Source organism: Sander vitreus, chromosome 20, assembly GCF_031162955.1.
Source record: "Sander vitreus isolate 19-12246 chromosome 20, sanVit1, whole genome shotgun sequence".
Lineage (NCBI taxonomy): Eukaryota > Metazoa > Chordata > Actinopteri > Perciformes > Percidae > Sander > Sander vitreus.
In genome coordinates, this window is record NC_135874.1 from 9,641,436 (window position 1) to 9,659,516 (window position 18,081).

Genomic DNA, 18,081 nt, shown 5'->3' on the forward strand with positions numbered 1-18,081 from the left:
TGAACGTCACCTCAGGTTTTGGGAGACTGTAATCTTTAGTTCTTACATTATTCTGAAATAACTGAAAACCTTGTTTCCGGTGTGTGTTCGTCTACTTTTACAGTCCGATGTAGTGCACACAGTGCACAGCATTGGTGCAAAGCGGTAGCTTTTTGCCAAGTACACGCACTTTACGAGCTCTCTGCGTTTTGTCCGGTTTTGTGCAATGAGCGCTACGGAAGCCGTGTGGTTCGGATTCCTCTGTTTGTTTTTACGACGTTCCGCTTCATCCACGCCAGGTTCTTCCCCGGGCCAAGCAAAGAGACAGTAGTATTGTGGGACAGAGACAGGATTAAAGTGTGTGATTAAAACGACATCGTTTTTCTCACCTCCAGGGAAGTTTTTGAAATCTCAGCGTCAAATCCGGGCTTTAAACGGAGTCAAAATCAGCAGAGACGGGGCAGAGTTTCGGGAGTTTGGGCCGGAGTGCGGTTGATTTTTTTTTGCGGTTGACAGCAACCGGTAAGTTTACATTTGCTCATTCAACACAGCCAATCAATCAATCTTACATAAAAATTGATTCTTTGGTAATAGTTTTGTTACTACTTACTTTATTTTGGCACAGGAAGCAGTCCGACTGAGTGGCTTCTTCTATGGAGACACTTTTCTAGTGTCCTTAGGAGATAAAAATAAAGTAGGCTACAGCAGTCACGAGATCCAGATCCTAGTGTTATATAGTGGGTATTGTGGCTTGCTTTCTTTTAAATTCAAACCAAAGTATGGTAGTCTACTGGGACTCTATAGTATTGTAATAACAGATAACACATACATCTGTAATAACAGCCAATGGAGTCTGGCCTACTTTACTGAAATGGACCTGTGAATATCTGAACGCAGTTCAGAAGCTGGTTTAATAAAAGGTAATTGAAGAAGACACGCGTGTAAAACGTGTGTTTCAAAGAATACATTTTTCTGTAAGATTGACTATCACTTCATGTTATTCTGTGCAGCAATGTACAACATACAGTATAATGTATGTGTAGCTACACATTTTTTGGTATGTTTACAGCTCAGGGTTTGGCAATGATTACCTCTGCAAAAGAAGCAGTAAACTGGCTAGATGTAATGTGTAGTTCTCTAAATAATTGTACCTACGTTTAGTTGTTTACCACCTGTGCTACCTACTAAATGTTTTTACCTGCAAACAAAGACAAGGACACCAGACTTGTACTCCTGGCAGTGTGGAGAAAGCTTTTAACTGCATTTAGAGCTTCATGTAGGAAGATAACAGAAAATATGAAGGAAGAATGTGTCTGGGGAAGTTTGGACTCATGCCCTCTAGGCAGATGAGAATGCTACACATCAGTGTATAAATCTGTGACTGTGATTCCTCAGTCCAGACTGGTAATCCTGCGCCTACACTGGTTCAGTCATTCATGCACTACAACCTGAAATTAACAGACGTCGACTATGAGTCCTGAGCTTGGTTTTGTACCTGGTACAAACTTTAGTGCAACCTGGGGGTTGCCAGGTTGGTAATTTGATTCGTCAAAATGTTGACACAGGGGTGGGGCAGCTGTTGGAATAACAGGATAAGGTGTTCAAGTGTGGGTGTGCAGCTGGGCTGTGTGTTTACGCCTCATTCACTGCCAGACCCATAATCAGTGAAGTGAACTGTAGAGGGAGTGTGTGTGCACAGATATAGTACACGTGTGTGTGTGTGTGTGTGTGTGTGTGTGTGTGTGTGTGTGTGTGTGTGTGTGTGTGTGTGTGTGTGTGTGTTTCTGTGTGAGTGAATGAAGTGTTTGTGTGTGTGTCGGCTTCATCACTCCTTCCAGGAAGTCCTCCGCAGAATTTCCTTTTATAGAAGCCGAATACAAAAGGCCTGCTGTCCACTTCCTGTAAACAGCTCGGTGGCTGTGTTTGCTGCGTTCTGGTTGGCCAGCCCGGTCCTGTGACCCTCTGGGGCTCGGGGAGTTCCAGGATGAGGAAGTGGGCTTCCCTTGATGGCGACCAGCCACAGGGAATAGAAAGTGCTCTGATGCAGCGAGAGAGCACAGAATGAGGAATAGAAATTATAAAGGGCAGAGGGATGTGACAGGCTCTGAGGCACAGCGATGATGAAAAGAGAGCTTCTGTGAATTGAGAACAGATGAGAGATGCAGTTGGATGCTGTCTGTATATGAAAAAAGTCTTTGTGGTTAGCAAGCATGCAGAGTTTGAGGGAATGAATTAGAAAAAAATGAAAGCATAGAGACAGGAATGTGAAGGAAAAGTGCAGCCTGGAATTAAAAATGGAACATATCCACATAAATAGAGCTAAAATGATTAGGAACAAAATAAACGCCAAACATAAGCTAGTTCCAGCATAAAATGAGAGGATTTTTAAGACTGAATGATTAGTTGATTAATCATAAAAATAATGGCCACATTAATCAATAATGTAACTATGTAACCAATAACTATTCGCTTTTTTGCCAAGAGTCAACATGGCATCATGACTTTGCGTCAACATACACGCCACTTTCCTAAAGCCAAATGGCGTGTTATCTGTACGCATTTTGAGCTATCCACGTGTATGTCTACGCTGTATACAGCGGATGTAAACATACATACCACGTGGCGTCACCACGTGGCGTGTTATCGGGAGAACGTCACACACGTGTAAAAAAAGGTTGGGTTTAGGGAAAGAACATTGGGAAAGGCTTTAGTAACACTAAAAAACAACAAAACACGATGTGATTAACGTCACACGCTTAGGAAAACAATAAACGGTTGGGTTTAGGAAAAGAACATTGGGGAAGGCTTTATTAAAAAACCCGGCTCTCCCGGGTGAAAGTCCTGTGTTTTACGCATCTGCCACCCCAACCAACCTCCATCCTTTCATACTACTCGCTACGGCGATAATACACATGTAATGTAGGTCAATGGACGCCAAACGCGTTGATAAACACGCTAAACAACGATTATGCGTCTTGATAATGCGCAAAAATGGCATAGGAATCGGCGTGTCATACATACGCCACTTAGTGAGATCAGTCTGCAAGAGTTAGATTAGAAGATCAATATGATAAATATCTGAAGCTAGCAGGCAGGGGTTACCTTAGCTTAGCATTAAGACTGGAAACAGAGTTAGTTAGCTTGGCCTTAGCATAGCACAGCAACATAGCCCGGCACATGTTAGAGGCAGAATTGTTCTTTTTTTTTAACACTTTTCTTGCTGTGTTTTTGGGTTAAGCTAAGCTGACCGGCTTCTGGCTCCAGCTAGTATGGATCTTCTCCTCTAACTCTTGGCAAGAAACAATATTTCCCAAAATGTCCCAAAATTAAGTTAATGATTAAGCCATGATCTCTGCCAAAAATTTAGCTCATTCATCCATTAATCATGTAAGTAGTGCTAGGGTGTGTGCAGTAATTGAAACACAGGAGCATGTAGCCTGTAGTACTGGCTGCTGATATGTTCAACTGCATGCACCCCTCAAAGTTGTTTTTGCTGCGCTCAGTAAGCTTAGCTCGAAGCTACATAAAAGATGTTCAAGTCTTCACAATGGCACCCCTGTTGGCATGGGAAGTGTGTGTTTTAGGGCAGGGAATGAGGAGGAGCGTGTGTATGTGTGTGTGGACAGGAGAACACGCCCAAGCCCTGCAGCTATGGAATTCCTACTGAGAGACAACTTGTCTCAGCCTAGCCAGCCAGCACCCAACATTCAGTCCAACACACACGCACACACTGACTTAGAAAATGCACATTAAGGCTGGACTGGGTCTAATTTTATCCTGTCGGGGCAAGAATACACTTGTCCCATCCAAGATCACTGAGGAATGAGGCCGCCTGCTAAGACCTGCCTTTAGAAGAGAAAAGAGGGGTAAGGAAACAGTAAGAGCTAAGTAGATAAATGAGCACTGGAGAAAGAGGTGCATACACTCGCTGGGAATACAACAGTTTTTATTGTTTCCTTGGTCTTCTGTAGGACGCAGAAGAGGAAACGAACAGGTGAGTATTTAGCAGCTTTTATGGATGAGACAAAGGCATTGAAAAGGTGTTTGTGGGCGTAAAGAGAGCTAGAGGACTGTTTCATGTTCTGTAGGGGGACTAGCTCATTGGGTAGTGTTTTTATAATGATGTGCCACACTGGAAAATGTTAGGTTTGATCAGCTTACATGATCTAAGTTGCCACTTTAGGTAGCTCACAGCCATCCTGTGATTCAAAATCATTGCACAGTAGTCAAGTCAACTGTATTGTCAATTCTGCAATATGTGCCAGACATACAGAGGAATCAAAAATACGTTACTATCCGACCCACAGTGCAATAAGGACAGGTACAACAAGTATAATATAAAAGACAAGTAATACTAATAAAGATAAAAAGATAAGTAATATATATAATTATAAAGCTTAGTAATATATACAGGTACTATACAATAATACATTCTAAATAGTGCAAATGTAATGCAAAAACAAACAGTATAGAAAACTAAAGATATTGAAAATGTGCTATATAAAAGGAAGAGTTCAGTAGAGTCAGTAGTAGTGATAGCTAGGATAGCTTCCATCATAAAGCATCTGACTTACAGTACAATGAATGGTTCAGAAATGATGCAGGGAGGGGAATCATTTCTCCTTGAGGCAAGTTAGTGCTGATGTGTCTTCAGCTAATGGCTTAAGGACTCTCTCGCTTTGTGTGAAATGGCTTTTTCGATTACCTCAAAGGCCTAATGTGTGTGTTGGTTAATGTGTTAAGGAAAGGAGTCTGTATCAAGATAGCTTCACAGGTTCAAGGTTCATTAATTGCCATTATACAACTTAGGGTTGCACAACAAAAAGCAGTTGTAGTCCCTTTATGCTACTAAAATGGCTGGCATCTTAACATAAAAAATCAGGCAAATTGTCCATCAACTTTGACAACATTTGAACACCAAGCATCCCCGATGCAAACATAGAGTCCGCCTCCCCTCGTCCCACCAGAGTCCTGCGCTCAGTCGGCGCAGAACGCAGTCTGCCCGTCAAGTGACAGCAACAGTACGATCCGGGATGCCACGATGGAGCCAGGTCTCTGCCAGTCTCAGTTTTCCTGATTTAACTTATTTTATGGTGTTTTGTATCAGAGGGGAATCATGTTAGCAGAGCTGCTTCAGGAGGAGGATTTATGTGTGAAAGAAATGTCATAGGCATCCCCACTGTGAGCCCCGTCTGTTTAATATGTGGCGTGTCATTGGCGGGCAGACACAGGAAGTGAGGAAACCTTTGTTTGCTTCCTGTTTCCCGTCTGTGATGTCACCAAGAATGCAGGATGCAGCTCAGAGTCGATCAAACTGCTTGCAAGCTCTGCAAGACTGTAAGTGTGTGTGTGTCTGTCTGTGTCTGTGTGTGTGTGTGTGTGTGTGTGTGTGTGTGTGTGTGTGTGTGTGTGTGTGTGTCTACAATTTCACCATATTAGGGTAATGGATAAGAAGAGTGTTTACCGTGGTGGAAGAAGTACTCAAATTAAGAATCAATATAGCAATGTTAATTATTACTAAATTATGAGTAAACATCGTTTATTCACAATCCAACTTAATATGCCAAAAACAACAAGATTGGAAACCACTGGTTTAATATACAACAATGCATTGTATTTTATAACCTTATCATATGTAGTGGAGTGAAAGTATGAAGTAGCATGAAATCAAGTATAAATACTGCAAAATTCCCTAAGTACAGTACTTGACAGTTGTCTTTATCCAGCTCAGTTTTCCTGCTTTCCGAGCTGTTTTTCTTTTCACTCCTCTCCCTTTAGCGCCAGTTGTCATACCATTTTAAGGCTCTCTCTAACTCTTAGACACTCCTCTCTCTCTCTCTGCCCCTTTTCCTTCCTCATTCATGTGTTACCGTGAACAAGACTCAACACGTCACTTTGCCCATTCAGCGTTGCTTCCTGCTCACACTCTGTTCCCTTCGCTCCAACACTCGGTGCTGACCCACAGATTGTGGCATGGATGGATTAGTTAGGTCTGTGTGAGTTTTCCTTAAATTGTTGTTGAGTTGTTTCTTTCTCTGTGTAATGTAGGTTAAGCTTCTCTCGATTTACATCCATTTCTCAGTAACATTTTGGGCTAACATGTATAGCTTTGACTAGCATTGTGAAATATCAAAAAAAAACAGGAAGAAGTGAACCAGTGACTGAGCGTGCAACTGATTTACTCTATTTCTTGTATGCATTGTCTCATCCTGTCCGTTCAGGTGTACGTGTGTGTAGATGTGTGACAGCGGAGTGTGTGAGGACAAGCCCCCCGCCCCCCCTGTCAGGATGAGCAGCCAAGGAGGAGGAGCCAAGGACCCCCAGTCGGCCAATCACAACTCTCGGCCACTGCCGTCCGTACCGGAGGAGAGGAAGTCCAGAAATAAGATAATCTCAATGTTTGCCCCTGAGAAAGGTGAGAGATGTGGAGAACACAGACATTTACGTAGACACACATAAGTGCAAAAAAACATGCACTGCAGCGGATGACCAACACGTTGACCCTTAACCTTTACTTGCAGGAGGCAGGAAGAAGGACCGCGACAAGGACAGGCCTGAGATCTCATCCCCCTCAGACTTTGAACACACCATCCATGTGGGTTTTGATTCTGTGACTGGAGAGTTCACTGTAAGTATCTAACCTTAAATAATAAAGTGCAATGTGCTTGTTTATAATTGGGACATTTTACAGACCAGAATTTGGCTTACTGCACCATTAAAACGTCTAACATTTTGGAAATCCACTTATTTTCTTTCTTGCTGAGAGTTAGATGAGAAGATTGACGTCACTCTCATGTCGAACCAATTAGCTTAGCTTAGCATTAGGACTGGAAACAGAGGTAAACAGCTAGCCTGGCTCTTTCCAAAGTCTCAATAATTTCCAGCCACATCTGTACCATATAGACATGAGAATTATATAAATTGACTCATTTAACTCTTAGGGCCCTATTTTAACGTTCTGAAACGCAAGTATCAAACGCCAAACGCAAGTAGCTTTGTAGGCAGATCTAGGCTATTATACCGGCGGGATAAATGACTCTTGCGCCCGACGCAAATCTAAAATGGGTTGGTCTGAAGTAGCTACATTACTCGTAGGTGTGGTTTGGGCGTAACATAATAATCCAATCAGAGCGTTATCTCACATTCCCTTTAAAAGCAGGCGCGCTTGTTCCATGGCGGTTTGCTATTATAATGGCGGATTATATTATTAATACATCCATGGGCGCACGCCAGGAGCGGTTCACAGCCGAGGAGACCGACGTTTGCTATTGATTTGTCTTTTTGACAAAATGTAAATAAAGAAATGTCACAAAAACATACTTTCCGAGGTTTTGGGCTCACTCTCACTGAATCACGAGGTTATGAATGCATGGTGATATTTTTGCAATGTAGGCTGACAGGGTGTGCACACTCTACATTACGGCCAAGCATGCGCCCTTAAAATAGCATCTGAATAACACGCCACTGACTTTAGGCTAGGTTTTTCCTGGTCTGTGGCAGAATTGTTTTCTGAAACTGCAAAATAGCACTAGGGAGCGTTTGCGCCGGAACACGCCTCCTCTTTTTGCTGAAGTTCATTCCCTAATTTACCGACGTGAGTCTGTTGAGGGAAAAGTCCGCTGTGCGTCAGGTGCAAAATAGGAATGATACATGCGTCGGTGTACAAAGTCAATTGCGCTGGGTGCAAGATAGGGCCCTTAAAGTGTATTTTATGGGTAGATCTCTGTATAGGTTTTTTAAATGTGTGTATGTGTGTTTGTCCAGGGCATGCCGGAGCAGTGGGCCCGTCTCCTGCAAACCTCCAACATCAGTAAATCAGAACAGAAACAGAATCCTCAGGCTGTCCTCGACATTCTGAAGTTCTACGACTCCACCAGTGGAAAACAGAAATACCTCAGTTTTTCTGCCTCGGGTCAGTTTTATTTAGCTGCACAAATAAATCAAAGTTTAATGTTGCAACTGTGCAGACTCACTCATCCGTCCTTACGCTTGATCTCTTTCAGATAAAGACTCCCAGTCGGTGAGGAGTTCATTCATCACTTCCACTCTCATTCATAACATTAAATTGAATACATTCAGCAGTTTCTGACTGTCCCTAATCTACGTATGCTTGCTGTTGCAGTCAGGCAAGCAGGGTTCAGCGACCTCTCCAACAGGTGGAAAGGATGGAGACGATGATGAAGATGATGACACACCACCTCCAATTGTGGCACCGCGGCCGGAACACACAAAATCAGTAAGTCAAGATAAAAAGATTGTGATGTGTTGCTTTTAAAAACTTTAAAAATACAATACTATTTGATAGTATGCCCTTTGTTGATACTGGTTCACAGAGATACTTTTAGTCTTTATTACTTTAAAGTAAGCTGAATAGCCAATCGGCAAATTTACAAGCAGCTAAAAATAAGAAGGGACAAATCACCCCAGGTCAGTATTCCTGAATTTGTTCCTGTGTTCGGTCAGATGTACACGAGGTCGGTGATAGACCCACTCCCAGCTCCAGAGGTAGACGGCGCCTCTAAGGCAGGCGACAAACAGAAGAAGAAGGGAGGAGGAGGAGGCAAGATGACAGACGAGGAGATCATGGAGAAACTCAGTATGTAAAACACACACGCAGATTCCCGCCAGAAATGACACATCGAGGGCAGAGCCACATCTATTTTTGGATCCAGTAGAGCTGACTATTTTTTTATGACTCCTAGGAACGATTGTCAGCATTGGAGACCCTAAGAAGAAATACACCCGCTATGAGAAGATCGGCCAGGGGTGAGTCAGAATTCAGGATAATTTGAACACTGAACATTTTCAGGAATCGGGTTGCTAGTCCAAACAGACCAAAAGGGGAAGGTTGTTACAGTTTTTTTATGATTGCTAAACGACAGTGGTCACAACTAAAGCCACGTGCAAAACTCTAACCACAGTCTGCACTACCAACAGTCACCTAAACTAGACCGTTTACATCACCCGCAAAACTCTTCACACACGTCTCAAAACAGTGCAGCCAAACACTATGAACAATCCTCACCAAGACGACACACACCGTCACTCAGAACACGCTGAGAGTAAAAACACTAGCATCAAACACCAAAACACAAATTAGAAACTTTACAGATTTCAATAATTTTAGTGACTTCACACCTATCAATAGTTTCTTTAAAGAAAAGAGTGAAATAATTTCATGTGAACATTTTTATTTTATAACATACCAGTTTTTGTTGTTAAAAAAAAAGGAATGAAAATCAGCAGTTTGCTTCAATAGATATATCATTTTATTTTGCCTGTAATAGTTTATGTAATGACTGGAAAAAAAGTTCAAAACTAGAGGTACGTAATAACAAAAAACATTGGATGTCCTTGCCATGCACCTGTATCATCTCTAAATACAAAGTAATTGCTTCCACCTCCATTACTTTCTGAAAAACAGTAAATGTGCAGTTTTACTGTAGTAAATGTAATGTTTTTCATGTTTTTTATAGCTGTATATGTAACCTCAGACATCTTACCTGGACATATTGCTAGCTTTGCTCTTTTAACTGTTCACTGTTTCTCTCGAACAGTATAGTGCATAACAGTGCATTTCTGAGCTTTCCCTATATATATGCAGTATGTGTTCACTAACAAGTCTTTCAGTTGAAATTGCAATCAGCAGTGTTTGAAATACACCAGGCTGAAATCCATTGTGTTTTGAATGTGTGGTTAAGAGTTTTGACAGCAGTGTGTTAGCATTTGAACAAAGTGCTGTAAATCCACAGTGTTGTGCAGGTTGTGGTTAAAGCCATGGGATAATGTGTAGAGTTTTGAAAACTGTGTTCAAGCAATGATAAACAAACTAGAGTTTGGTTCACATGAACTGCTGCTGTGCAGACTGTAGTTAGAGTTTCGCACATGTAACTCCAGTTGTCCCCACTCTCATTTAGCAATCGAAAATAAAACTGTAAAGGTTATTTCACTTCTTACTGTTTGTTACTTTCAGGGCATCTGGCACAGTTTACACGGCCATAGATGTTGCCACAGGACAAGAGGTAAGGTTACTTCTTCCTGTGTCTCTGCCTCTGCAAAAATGACCCAAACATCATTGGTAGGGTTGAAGCAATGGAAAGTAACTGAAAGAAATCACTGTTGGTTGAAGTGCTGATTCTGTTAAATTATTGTTATAGTTTAGGGAAGGCTTCTTTGTTTCAATACAGATATTTTACATTTATTATTTTATATATTACAGAAACCTATCAAAGGAGAGATATCTTCCCCTTGCAACATGATTTGTATTCAGAATACATACTAAAAACCTAATGTATCTATCTATCTAAAATATCTATGTTTTCTCTTGGCAACTTGACAGTCCAAATTTCAACAAGTTAAAAGTATGCATACAGTATAGACTAGTAGCAAGTTAATTAGTTGTACCATGAAATTACCCATAAAGCTTGCGTGTATAGGCTGTACCACTTTTACAGGATGGTGTGTTCTGCAGGTGGCCATCAAACAGATAAACTTGCAGAAGCAGCCGAAGAAAGAGCTGATTATCAATGAGATCCTGGTCATGAAGGAGATGAAGAACCCCAACATTGTCAACTTCGTAGATAGGTAACTCTGACCTAACACATACAGTACAGACAAACCTACAGCACACATCCACAGCACCAACTGTGAGTCGACTACTTTGTGGAATTGACTGTGTGTGTGTGTGTGTGTGTGTGTGTGTGTGTGCGCGTGTGTGTGCGGTCATGCGCAGTTTCCTCGTGGGAGACGAGCTTTTCGTGGTGATGGAGTACCTGGCTGGTGGCTCCCTAACTGATGTTGTGACAGAGACGTGTATGGACGAGGCTCAGATCGCCGCCGTCTGCAGAGAGGTAGGATTCTTTTCAGACAACTGAGCCTCGTGGTTAATAAAAAAAAAAAAAAAACACTAAAAGCACCTGTGTCACATAATCCAAGACTCACATATTACTACAATAAGACGGTATGACCCACTTACATCCTCTCATGTTAGCTTTTGGATCATTTATTGACCAGAGCCCGTATTTGTCACGTGTCTTGTAAGAGTTACTTACCAAAATGTATTGTGTGCATCCTTGAGATCTAACAAACGTGATAAATGCATGTCCTTCCTCAGAAAACATTTGCAAAGCTGATTTGTAATAAATGTTTAAAAACTGAATAGTTCACATCCATGTTTACAAGCTTGCAGTCTTCTTTGTCTCTTCCCTGCATTTGCTGGCATATTGCTGTGTTCCTTTGCGCATTACTGCCACCTGTCGGTTAGCCGAATAGTGTGATAAGATTGGCAGGAATGTGTACTGTATAGTGTCACTATATGTGCTTGTGCTTTTGGGGATCCTAACCTTCCTCCCTCTCTGCATCCAGGTCCTCCAGGCTCTGGAGTTTCTTCATGCCAACCAGGTCATCCACAGAGACATCAAGAGTGACAACGTATTGCTGGGGATGGACGGATCGGTCAAACTCAGTAAGGGAGAGCACTCGCATATATCTAACTGAATACTATTGCCACACTTCCATTTGCAGGTTTACTTTTAATCTTAACTGTGGTAAGGATCATGAATAAATTGATCTCAACAATTCCTTTCTCTCTTTGCAGCCGACTTTGGCTTCTGCGCCCAGATCACGCCCGAGCAGAGCAAACGCAGCACCATGGTGGGAACACCGTACTGGATGGCTCCAGAGGTGGTTACCAGGAAAGCCTACGGGCCCAAAGTGGACATTTGGTCTTTGGGGATTATGGCCATAGAGATGGTGGAGGGAGAGCCTCCATATCTCAACGAGAACCCTCTCAGGGTGAGTGTGTGCTGGGAGAAAGAATGGACAGGTGGCAGCCATGTTGGTGTTTGGTGGCATGTAGCAGTTATTTTCAGTTCGTTATGTAATTAGTCTTTCAGTTTAAAACATTTCAGAAAAAAAGCCCTTGGACAGAACCAGGCTTTTTTCACCTGTTCTCAGGCTTTGTGCTAAGCTAAGCTAACTGGCTGTAGCTTCATATTTATCGGACAGATATGAGCGTGGTATTGATCTTCTCATCAAGAAAGCAATAAACATATTTTCCAAAATGTCAGAACTTTTTCTTAACTTCCAATGGGAAAAGTAGTCCATAGTTCAGTTTCAGATTTTTCTATCGATGTTTTAGTGTCCCCATTGTGATCATTAAGCTATATTTGAGCAGTAGTATCAACAAAAGGTCTGAAAAAACAAAACAATTATAATCTGTCAGATGTTAGCAAAAGTCTTTAATGGAACGAATGTTGAAATGCTTAAAGATTATATTATACTGCTTTTCTCAACTTGATATTGTGCTCGTCTTAGGCATTGTATTTAATCGCCACCAATGGGACTCCGGAGCTGCAGAGTCCAGAGAAGCTGTCTCCTGTCTTCAGATCCTTCCTGACCCGCTGTCTGGAGATGGATGTGGAGAAAAGAGGATCAGGCAGAGAACTGCTGCAGGTAGAAAAGGCCTACACCCTCAATATATGAATATATCCCTCTTAATCTACAGATTTTTTTTCTCAATTAATCGATTTAACTGTTTATTATTGTCTTGATTGTTTTCTAAGAAATGTCAGAAAATAGCAAAGAAATGCCCAGTACGATTTCTTATGTTTTGTCCAATCAACGACCCCAAATCTCTGTGCACACATTTTTCAGAGTTAATCCCAAAAATATAGTTCATTCCGCAACTTATTATGTTTCATGATTGCATTTCTTTGTCCGTCTGTCTGTAGCACCCATTCCTGAAGCTGGCCAAGCCTCTGTCCAGTCTCACCCCGCTCATCCTGGCAGCCAAGGAGGCCATGAGGAGCAACCGCTAAATCCCAGTCTCTAAGGACTATAAGAGCTGACACCAATGGCACCCAAACCAGCCGGCATCTTCTACTGGTCTCCGTTTGATGACTGTCAGCACCCTGCTAGTGTTTGTGTTTCTTCAAAGGCTCACAACACGCTTCTCCACTCCTCCCAGTGTTTTTTTGTTGTGATGCCAGATTTATTTTACGTTTTGTGCCTTGTTCTAAAGCCGCATATAGCCATAATGGCTTTTCTATTTGTTGCAGCCAAGCATGTGTGTGTTGTTGATGTTGACGCTGGTTACTACAGTATGCATATCAGCAATGCGGGGGTCGCAATTGCAAAGGTTCAAGACTCTTTGCACACCAACGGCCATATTCACATAGGATCTTATCCCTTAGAGGCGTTTTTTTGTTTGAATAGATGGCGAAGTTCTTCAGGGCTGCAAACTGCATTTGTACAAGGAGTGGTGAGTTGTGCAAATTATCATCTCTGGTTTTACTGGATTCTTTTAAATTTGCCAGTGAGCTGATCTTAATTTTCTTGCTGGCCATTAAAATGTCTTTTTATTAGTTGTTTATCATATTTTGTTGGCCTATTACCCACATCAGGTAGTGACTTACTGTAGGAGCCCTTTAGACTTAATGTTTGGACAAACGCATTCTTTATTTTTAGTGTCTTCTCATTCGGCCAGTTAGGAGCTGAAAATTAAATTCTTTTGTATTGGATAAAAGTTTTATGACATTTGCGACCTTCTTCATTGAGAGAATGTTTGTGTGGAGAGGCTGGAACCTTTGCAAGTGGTTTCCATGGTTGCTCTTGCTATGGTGGTTACACATGTGCGTCCTGAAAGTTTTACAAGTGACATGGAAAACTAAAGTGTACCAATACTGTGCTCACAGCATGGGACAGTGCAGTCTTTGTGCACTGGGAAAGCCAAATCAGTGTGTCCGTTTGACCCTGTGTCTCACTGAAAATGTAACCATTCTATTAAAAGGAATGGGATTCTAGTTTCTGTACATGAAACTTTCAATTATTTTATAATGGTAGATAAAAAGGACCATATTTTTTCTGTTATGGGTTTCCACCCTCTGGTGGCAGCTTCGGGTGTTACCAAGCACCAAAACACACTGCCAACACTCAAACTTTACACACCTCTGCAATCAAACTCTCTGTGCAGGCTCTTCTACAAACTATGCAAACCCGTCTGAACACTCTGATGTTTAAAGCCACATTTCTATCACTATGATGTTTCTTCTAGATGTTCTGTTTGTCTTTAGGTGTGCCTTTTGCAATAGACGCCTTACTGTCGGTGTGTTGGTGTGAGTACAACACAAAGACTGTATGAAATTGTCCGAATGTGTTAAACTGGAGGAAGACTTTGCATTATTTGTGTATATTATGTATTGGTGATGTCCTGTATTTTTAACAGCTTTTAAAAAGTATGTATATCATTGTTTTATATTTGTTACTAACACAACAGAAGGCAAATCATTTTTTTGTTTTTGTGTACCAATTCATTCTCAGTTCCCTGAACTGTGTAATTATGGCCTTCAAACCATAAATTGTAATGATAGGCCTAAGACAATCGGGTCAAGCAGTATTAGGAAATGATTGTTTTACCCTGCTTGGAGTATCAAATGAGATTGGTTTATTCCTCATTTTCCAGCATGATTAGACAATCACTAGAAAGCATTTAAAAACATTGACTAAATGTGCCTTTAACAGATACATGATGCAGTAAAACCCACACGAATGGTACTCAACAAGTTGACACACACATACTGAGTACTTGTGAATACTATTACAGGCTGGAAATACACTGTTATGTTGCTTTTGACCAGAACAGACATTCCAGTTATAATACATGTAATATGAATGATCGAAGAGTGTAAAATGAATGTGTTGTTGTTAATCATGAAACCAACAACTTCTGGCATTGAATATCATCTAAGCAGTATGTAAATTATTATTAAAGGTGGACCTTAACAGTCTTGTGTCTGGATCACTGAACGGGCCTACCGGGCTTAGGGGCCCTGGGCAAGAACTTCTGTTTGAAGAGACTGGTAGCATTCATTGTTGGAAAGTCAATCAAAAAACTACAATGAGTTGCAAAATGACCTCAAAAAGAAATGACCACCACAGATACATAAAATAACACAGATGCAACACAACCACAAAGAGACGCAAAATGACAAAAAATAATAGACACAAGGAGACGCAAAACTACTTCTAAGAGACACCAAACGACCACAGAGCGATACAAATCAACCTCAAAGGGAAAAAAAACCATAGCCATAAAGAGACTAAAAACTACTTTAAATAGAAAAAAAACATCTACAGTCATACAAAATGTCTACAAAGACTCTGAGGATCTTGCTCCTATAAAGCAGGGATGGGGTGGGGGCTGTGTTCTGTCCATAATGTGAATGATTCAAATTAATTTACATTATCCTATTTTGACACACAAGATAGCATAGCAGTATTCATCTTTATGTGGCAGAAACATAGACAACTCTCACAGGCACATGCGTGTCCACCCACATACATAATTTGAATAACTGTTGATCAGCTGGTTTTTAGGCGGCAAGTCTTATGCCAAGTAACACATTATTTCATTATTTTATCTCACACAAGCATACATCCATAAATATATAATTGGTTTTATGTTAGAACTGTTCTTGATATAATATATTACATGCAAAGTTTTATTTTCTTACAAACTTTATTCGTCACATACAAACAGTACAATGCACTGAAATTCTATTACTGCATTTAATCCATCGTAAATATTAGGAGCAGCGGACAGTTATGCATTCAGCATTTGGGGAGCAATTTGGGACTCAGTGTCTTACTCAGAGACACTTTGACATGTGGCTTGAGAAGCCTGGGATTGATCTGCCTCCCTTGTGGTTATTGGGTGACCATTCTACCTCCGAGCCACAAGCCATCCAACGTGATCGATGACCAATCCAACCTTGACTCAATCTCCTGTATCAAACTCTGTTGGTGTGGGAGAGTCGGCCTCTCTGAGTTGCACAGCCAGTACAGGAGTTGATGATGATCTCAGTTGGTACCTGCAGAAACCTGGGCGAACTCCCAAATGGCTGTTTTTACAAAATTTATTTCAGCAGCAGTGGAGTCCAGGATGAAGATGCAGGAGATTACAACTGTATGGGAGCGTATCATACATACAGTGATACAGAGTCATACAAAAACCTCCCTCAAATTAGACTGCATACAGATCACTGTGTTGAAGCTGTGACCTACTGCAGGAGATTGTGATATGCACCACGGCTCACTTGGAAATAGCACAGTCACCCAAAGCACAACTTAACAGGAACTTCATCAAGTTCAACCCCAATCAAAAGAAGAAGTGAAACTCAGATGTTCATGTCCCTGACAGGTTCAGGTCAGGTTTTGTTCCCTTTTACAGCTCCAGATGTTCAATTATGCACACAGTCACAAGAAACAATAAAAAAGAATACAGACTCTTTTTTTGCATAACCTAAAGTACACTTTGTGACATAGGGTTGCACATGTATGCAGAAAACAGGCAATACAACTAAATACAATGTGCATGATGAATATACATGATGAATGTATTTCTGAAGTGTACTATAGGCTTTTATATGAACCAAAAATCAAGATTCGGAGAGCAGACTTATGTGTTTCAGCAGCAGCTCATGTTGTGTCTCTACTCGGTGGTCATGAAAACAAGGAAGGAAATCAAAGTGAATCAAAAATTGGATCAATTTGCCAGCAGCGGACGCCATCCACATGTTAAAGAGAGATGGAACCAAAGTGAGAAAAGTTTGCAAAGAAGAGAAACAATTTGAAGTCAAAGTTTTTAAATGAAAGAGATACTGTACTTTTGAAGTCAGTTAAACAGCCTGCAAACTAAAACACTGCAGATCATGTAAAGTGATAACAAAATCAGCCAAAAATGCCTGTCAAAATAGCTGGCTTGCTAAGCTAGCTAGCTTGACCCACCTGCTCTGACCTGTTCTCTGTTCCTTCACCACTGGACCATCTCTGGCACTGATAAACACCAAAAACCAGAGAGACAAAGAAGATCAGACTGAAGCTGCAGAAACTTCATCTTCATCAACCTGCAGAGATACAGACTGAAAAAGATTCACACTGAAACATGTTGACAAAGTCTGATTCTTCTCTGTGTGAGAGTCACTACACATCATAGATTTCTTTTAGCTCAGCTGGTTAAAATGCAATTTTACAGTCTGAAGGTTGTGGGTTGAAATCCCACCTGGACTGTTTGTCTTTTCCTTCTTTCAACATTTAGAGGACTGTTTCATAAAGGCTTCTCTTATTGTGGCTTCTCCACATGAAGGGCCCACCAGAAGACACATCATCACGTTTTCTTGCCCATATGGCCTCAGGAGAGGGCACTCCATATTATATCTACAGGCATCCAAGAGGACACTTTGCAGCCTGTTTTCAGAACACTATCTGACCTCTGACCCGATTGAAGTACATAATCAATGATGAACACAACAGCAATCTCATGTCCATGTGAAGATATTTAACCTGTACAACCAGCAGAGGGAAGTCTGTATCTCTTTATGAGCACAAAGGCCTTTGGGAAACTTTGCAGAGAGAAGAGGAACAGAAAGTCCAAAGATTCTACATGTTCTTAATCAGTCCACAGGGAGATGTAGCCTCTACTGACTCCACCTCATCTCTCCCTTTCTGTTTCACAAGGACAGGTGTACCCAAATGTGTTTTGCATGATTTTAATGCATCACTGCTCCTCACAGTTTTAAGTTCTTATGTCACAGAGAGTCTGGACTGTTTCCATGCACTCACACTGAAAACTGCATCAGGATGATGTTGCTAATAACTCTGTTTGTCATGTTGGGTTTTCTGAGTCAGGGTGAGAGATTTTGAAAGTGTATCTGACATTTAAAGAGAATTTTATGTGTGCTGCAATTTCTGTTTGTTCTTTTAATGTTTGTGTCCAGTTTTCTTTGTGTTTTGGTCTTCTTCTTATTATAATTTAAACTGCTGATCCATGTTGTTAGCAATCTAACATTTCTTCTTAAGGTCACATTTCTTTTATCATTTCAGAGTCGTCTGCCAACAATTTTCTGACTCAGGCTGACAAATTCAAGTCTGTTAGTCTTGAAGGGACTGTGACCATCAGCGCCTCAGGGAGTTCAAATATTGGTGCTGATCTCAGTTGGTACCTTCAGAAACCTGGACAGGCTCCTAAACTTCTTATATACTCTTCATCAACTCTCTTCACTGGAACTCCGCCTCGATTCAGTGGCAGTAGATCTGGTTCTCACT

The 18,081-nt window shown here is 41.2% G+C and overlaps 1 protein-coding gene across 6 annotated transcripts; it reads left to right on the forward strand.

The window, feature by feature from the left end:
- Positions 1–135: 135 nt before the first annotated feature.
- On the forward strand, positions 136–14,765 carry LOC144534783 (serine/threonine-protein kinase PAK 2-like). Of its 6 annotated transcripts, none has more exons than XM_078276808.1 (16): positions 136–501; positions 5,860–5,975; positions 6,201–6,394; positions 6,501–6,607; positions 7,744–7,891; positions 7,983–7,999; positions 8,102–8,215; positions 8,443–8,575; positions 8,682–8,745; positions 9,953–10,001; positions 10,451–10,563; positions 10,712–10,829; positions 11,344–11,443; positions 11,576–11,772; positions 12,295–12,432; positions 12,711–14,765. In XM_078276808.1, exons 3-16 carry the CDS (start codon positions 6,217–6,219, stop codon positions 12,795–12,797), a joined length of 1,563 nt encoding a protein of 520 aa, XP_078132934.1. In that variant the 5' UTR covers positions 136–501; positions 5,860–5,975; positions 6,201–6,216; the 3' UTR covers positions 12,798–14,765. The 6 variants fall into 6 exon arrangements, with proteins under 6 accessions (XP_078132934.1, XP_078132933.1, XP_078132936.1 ...); XM_078276805.1 differs by lacking the exon at positions 136–501 and adding an exon at positions 3,854–3,973; XM_078276806.1 differs by lacking the exon at positions 136–501 and adding an exon at positions 3,854–3,973 and having other exon boundaries at positions 5,860–5,969.
- Positions 14,766–18,081: the final 3,316 nt, after the last annotated feature.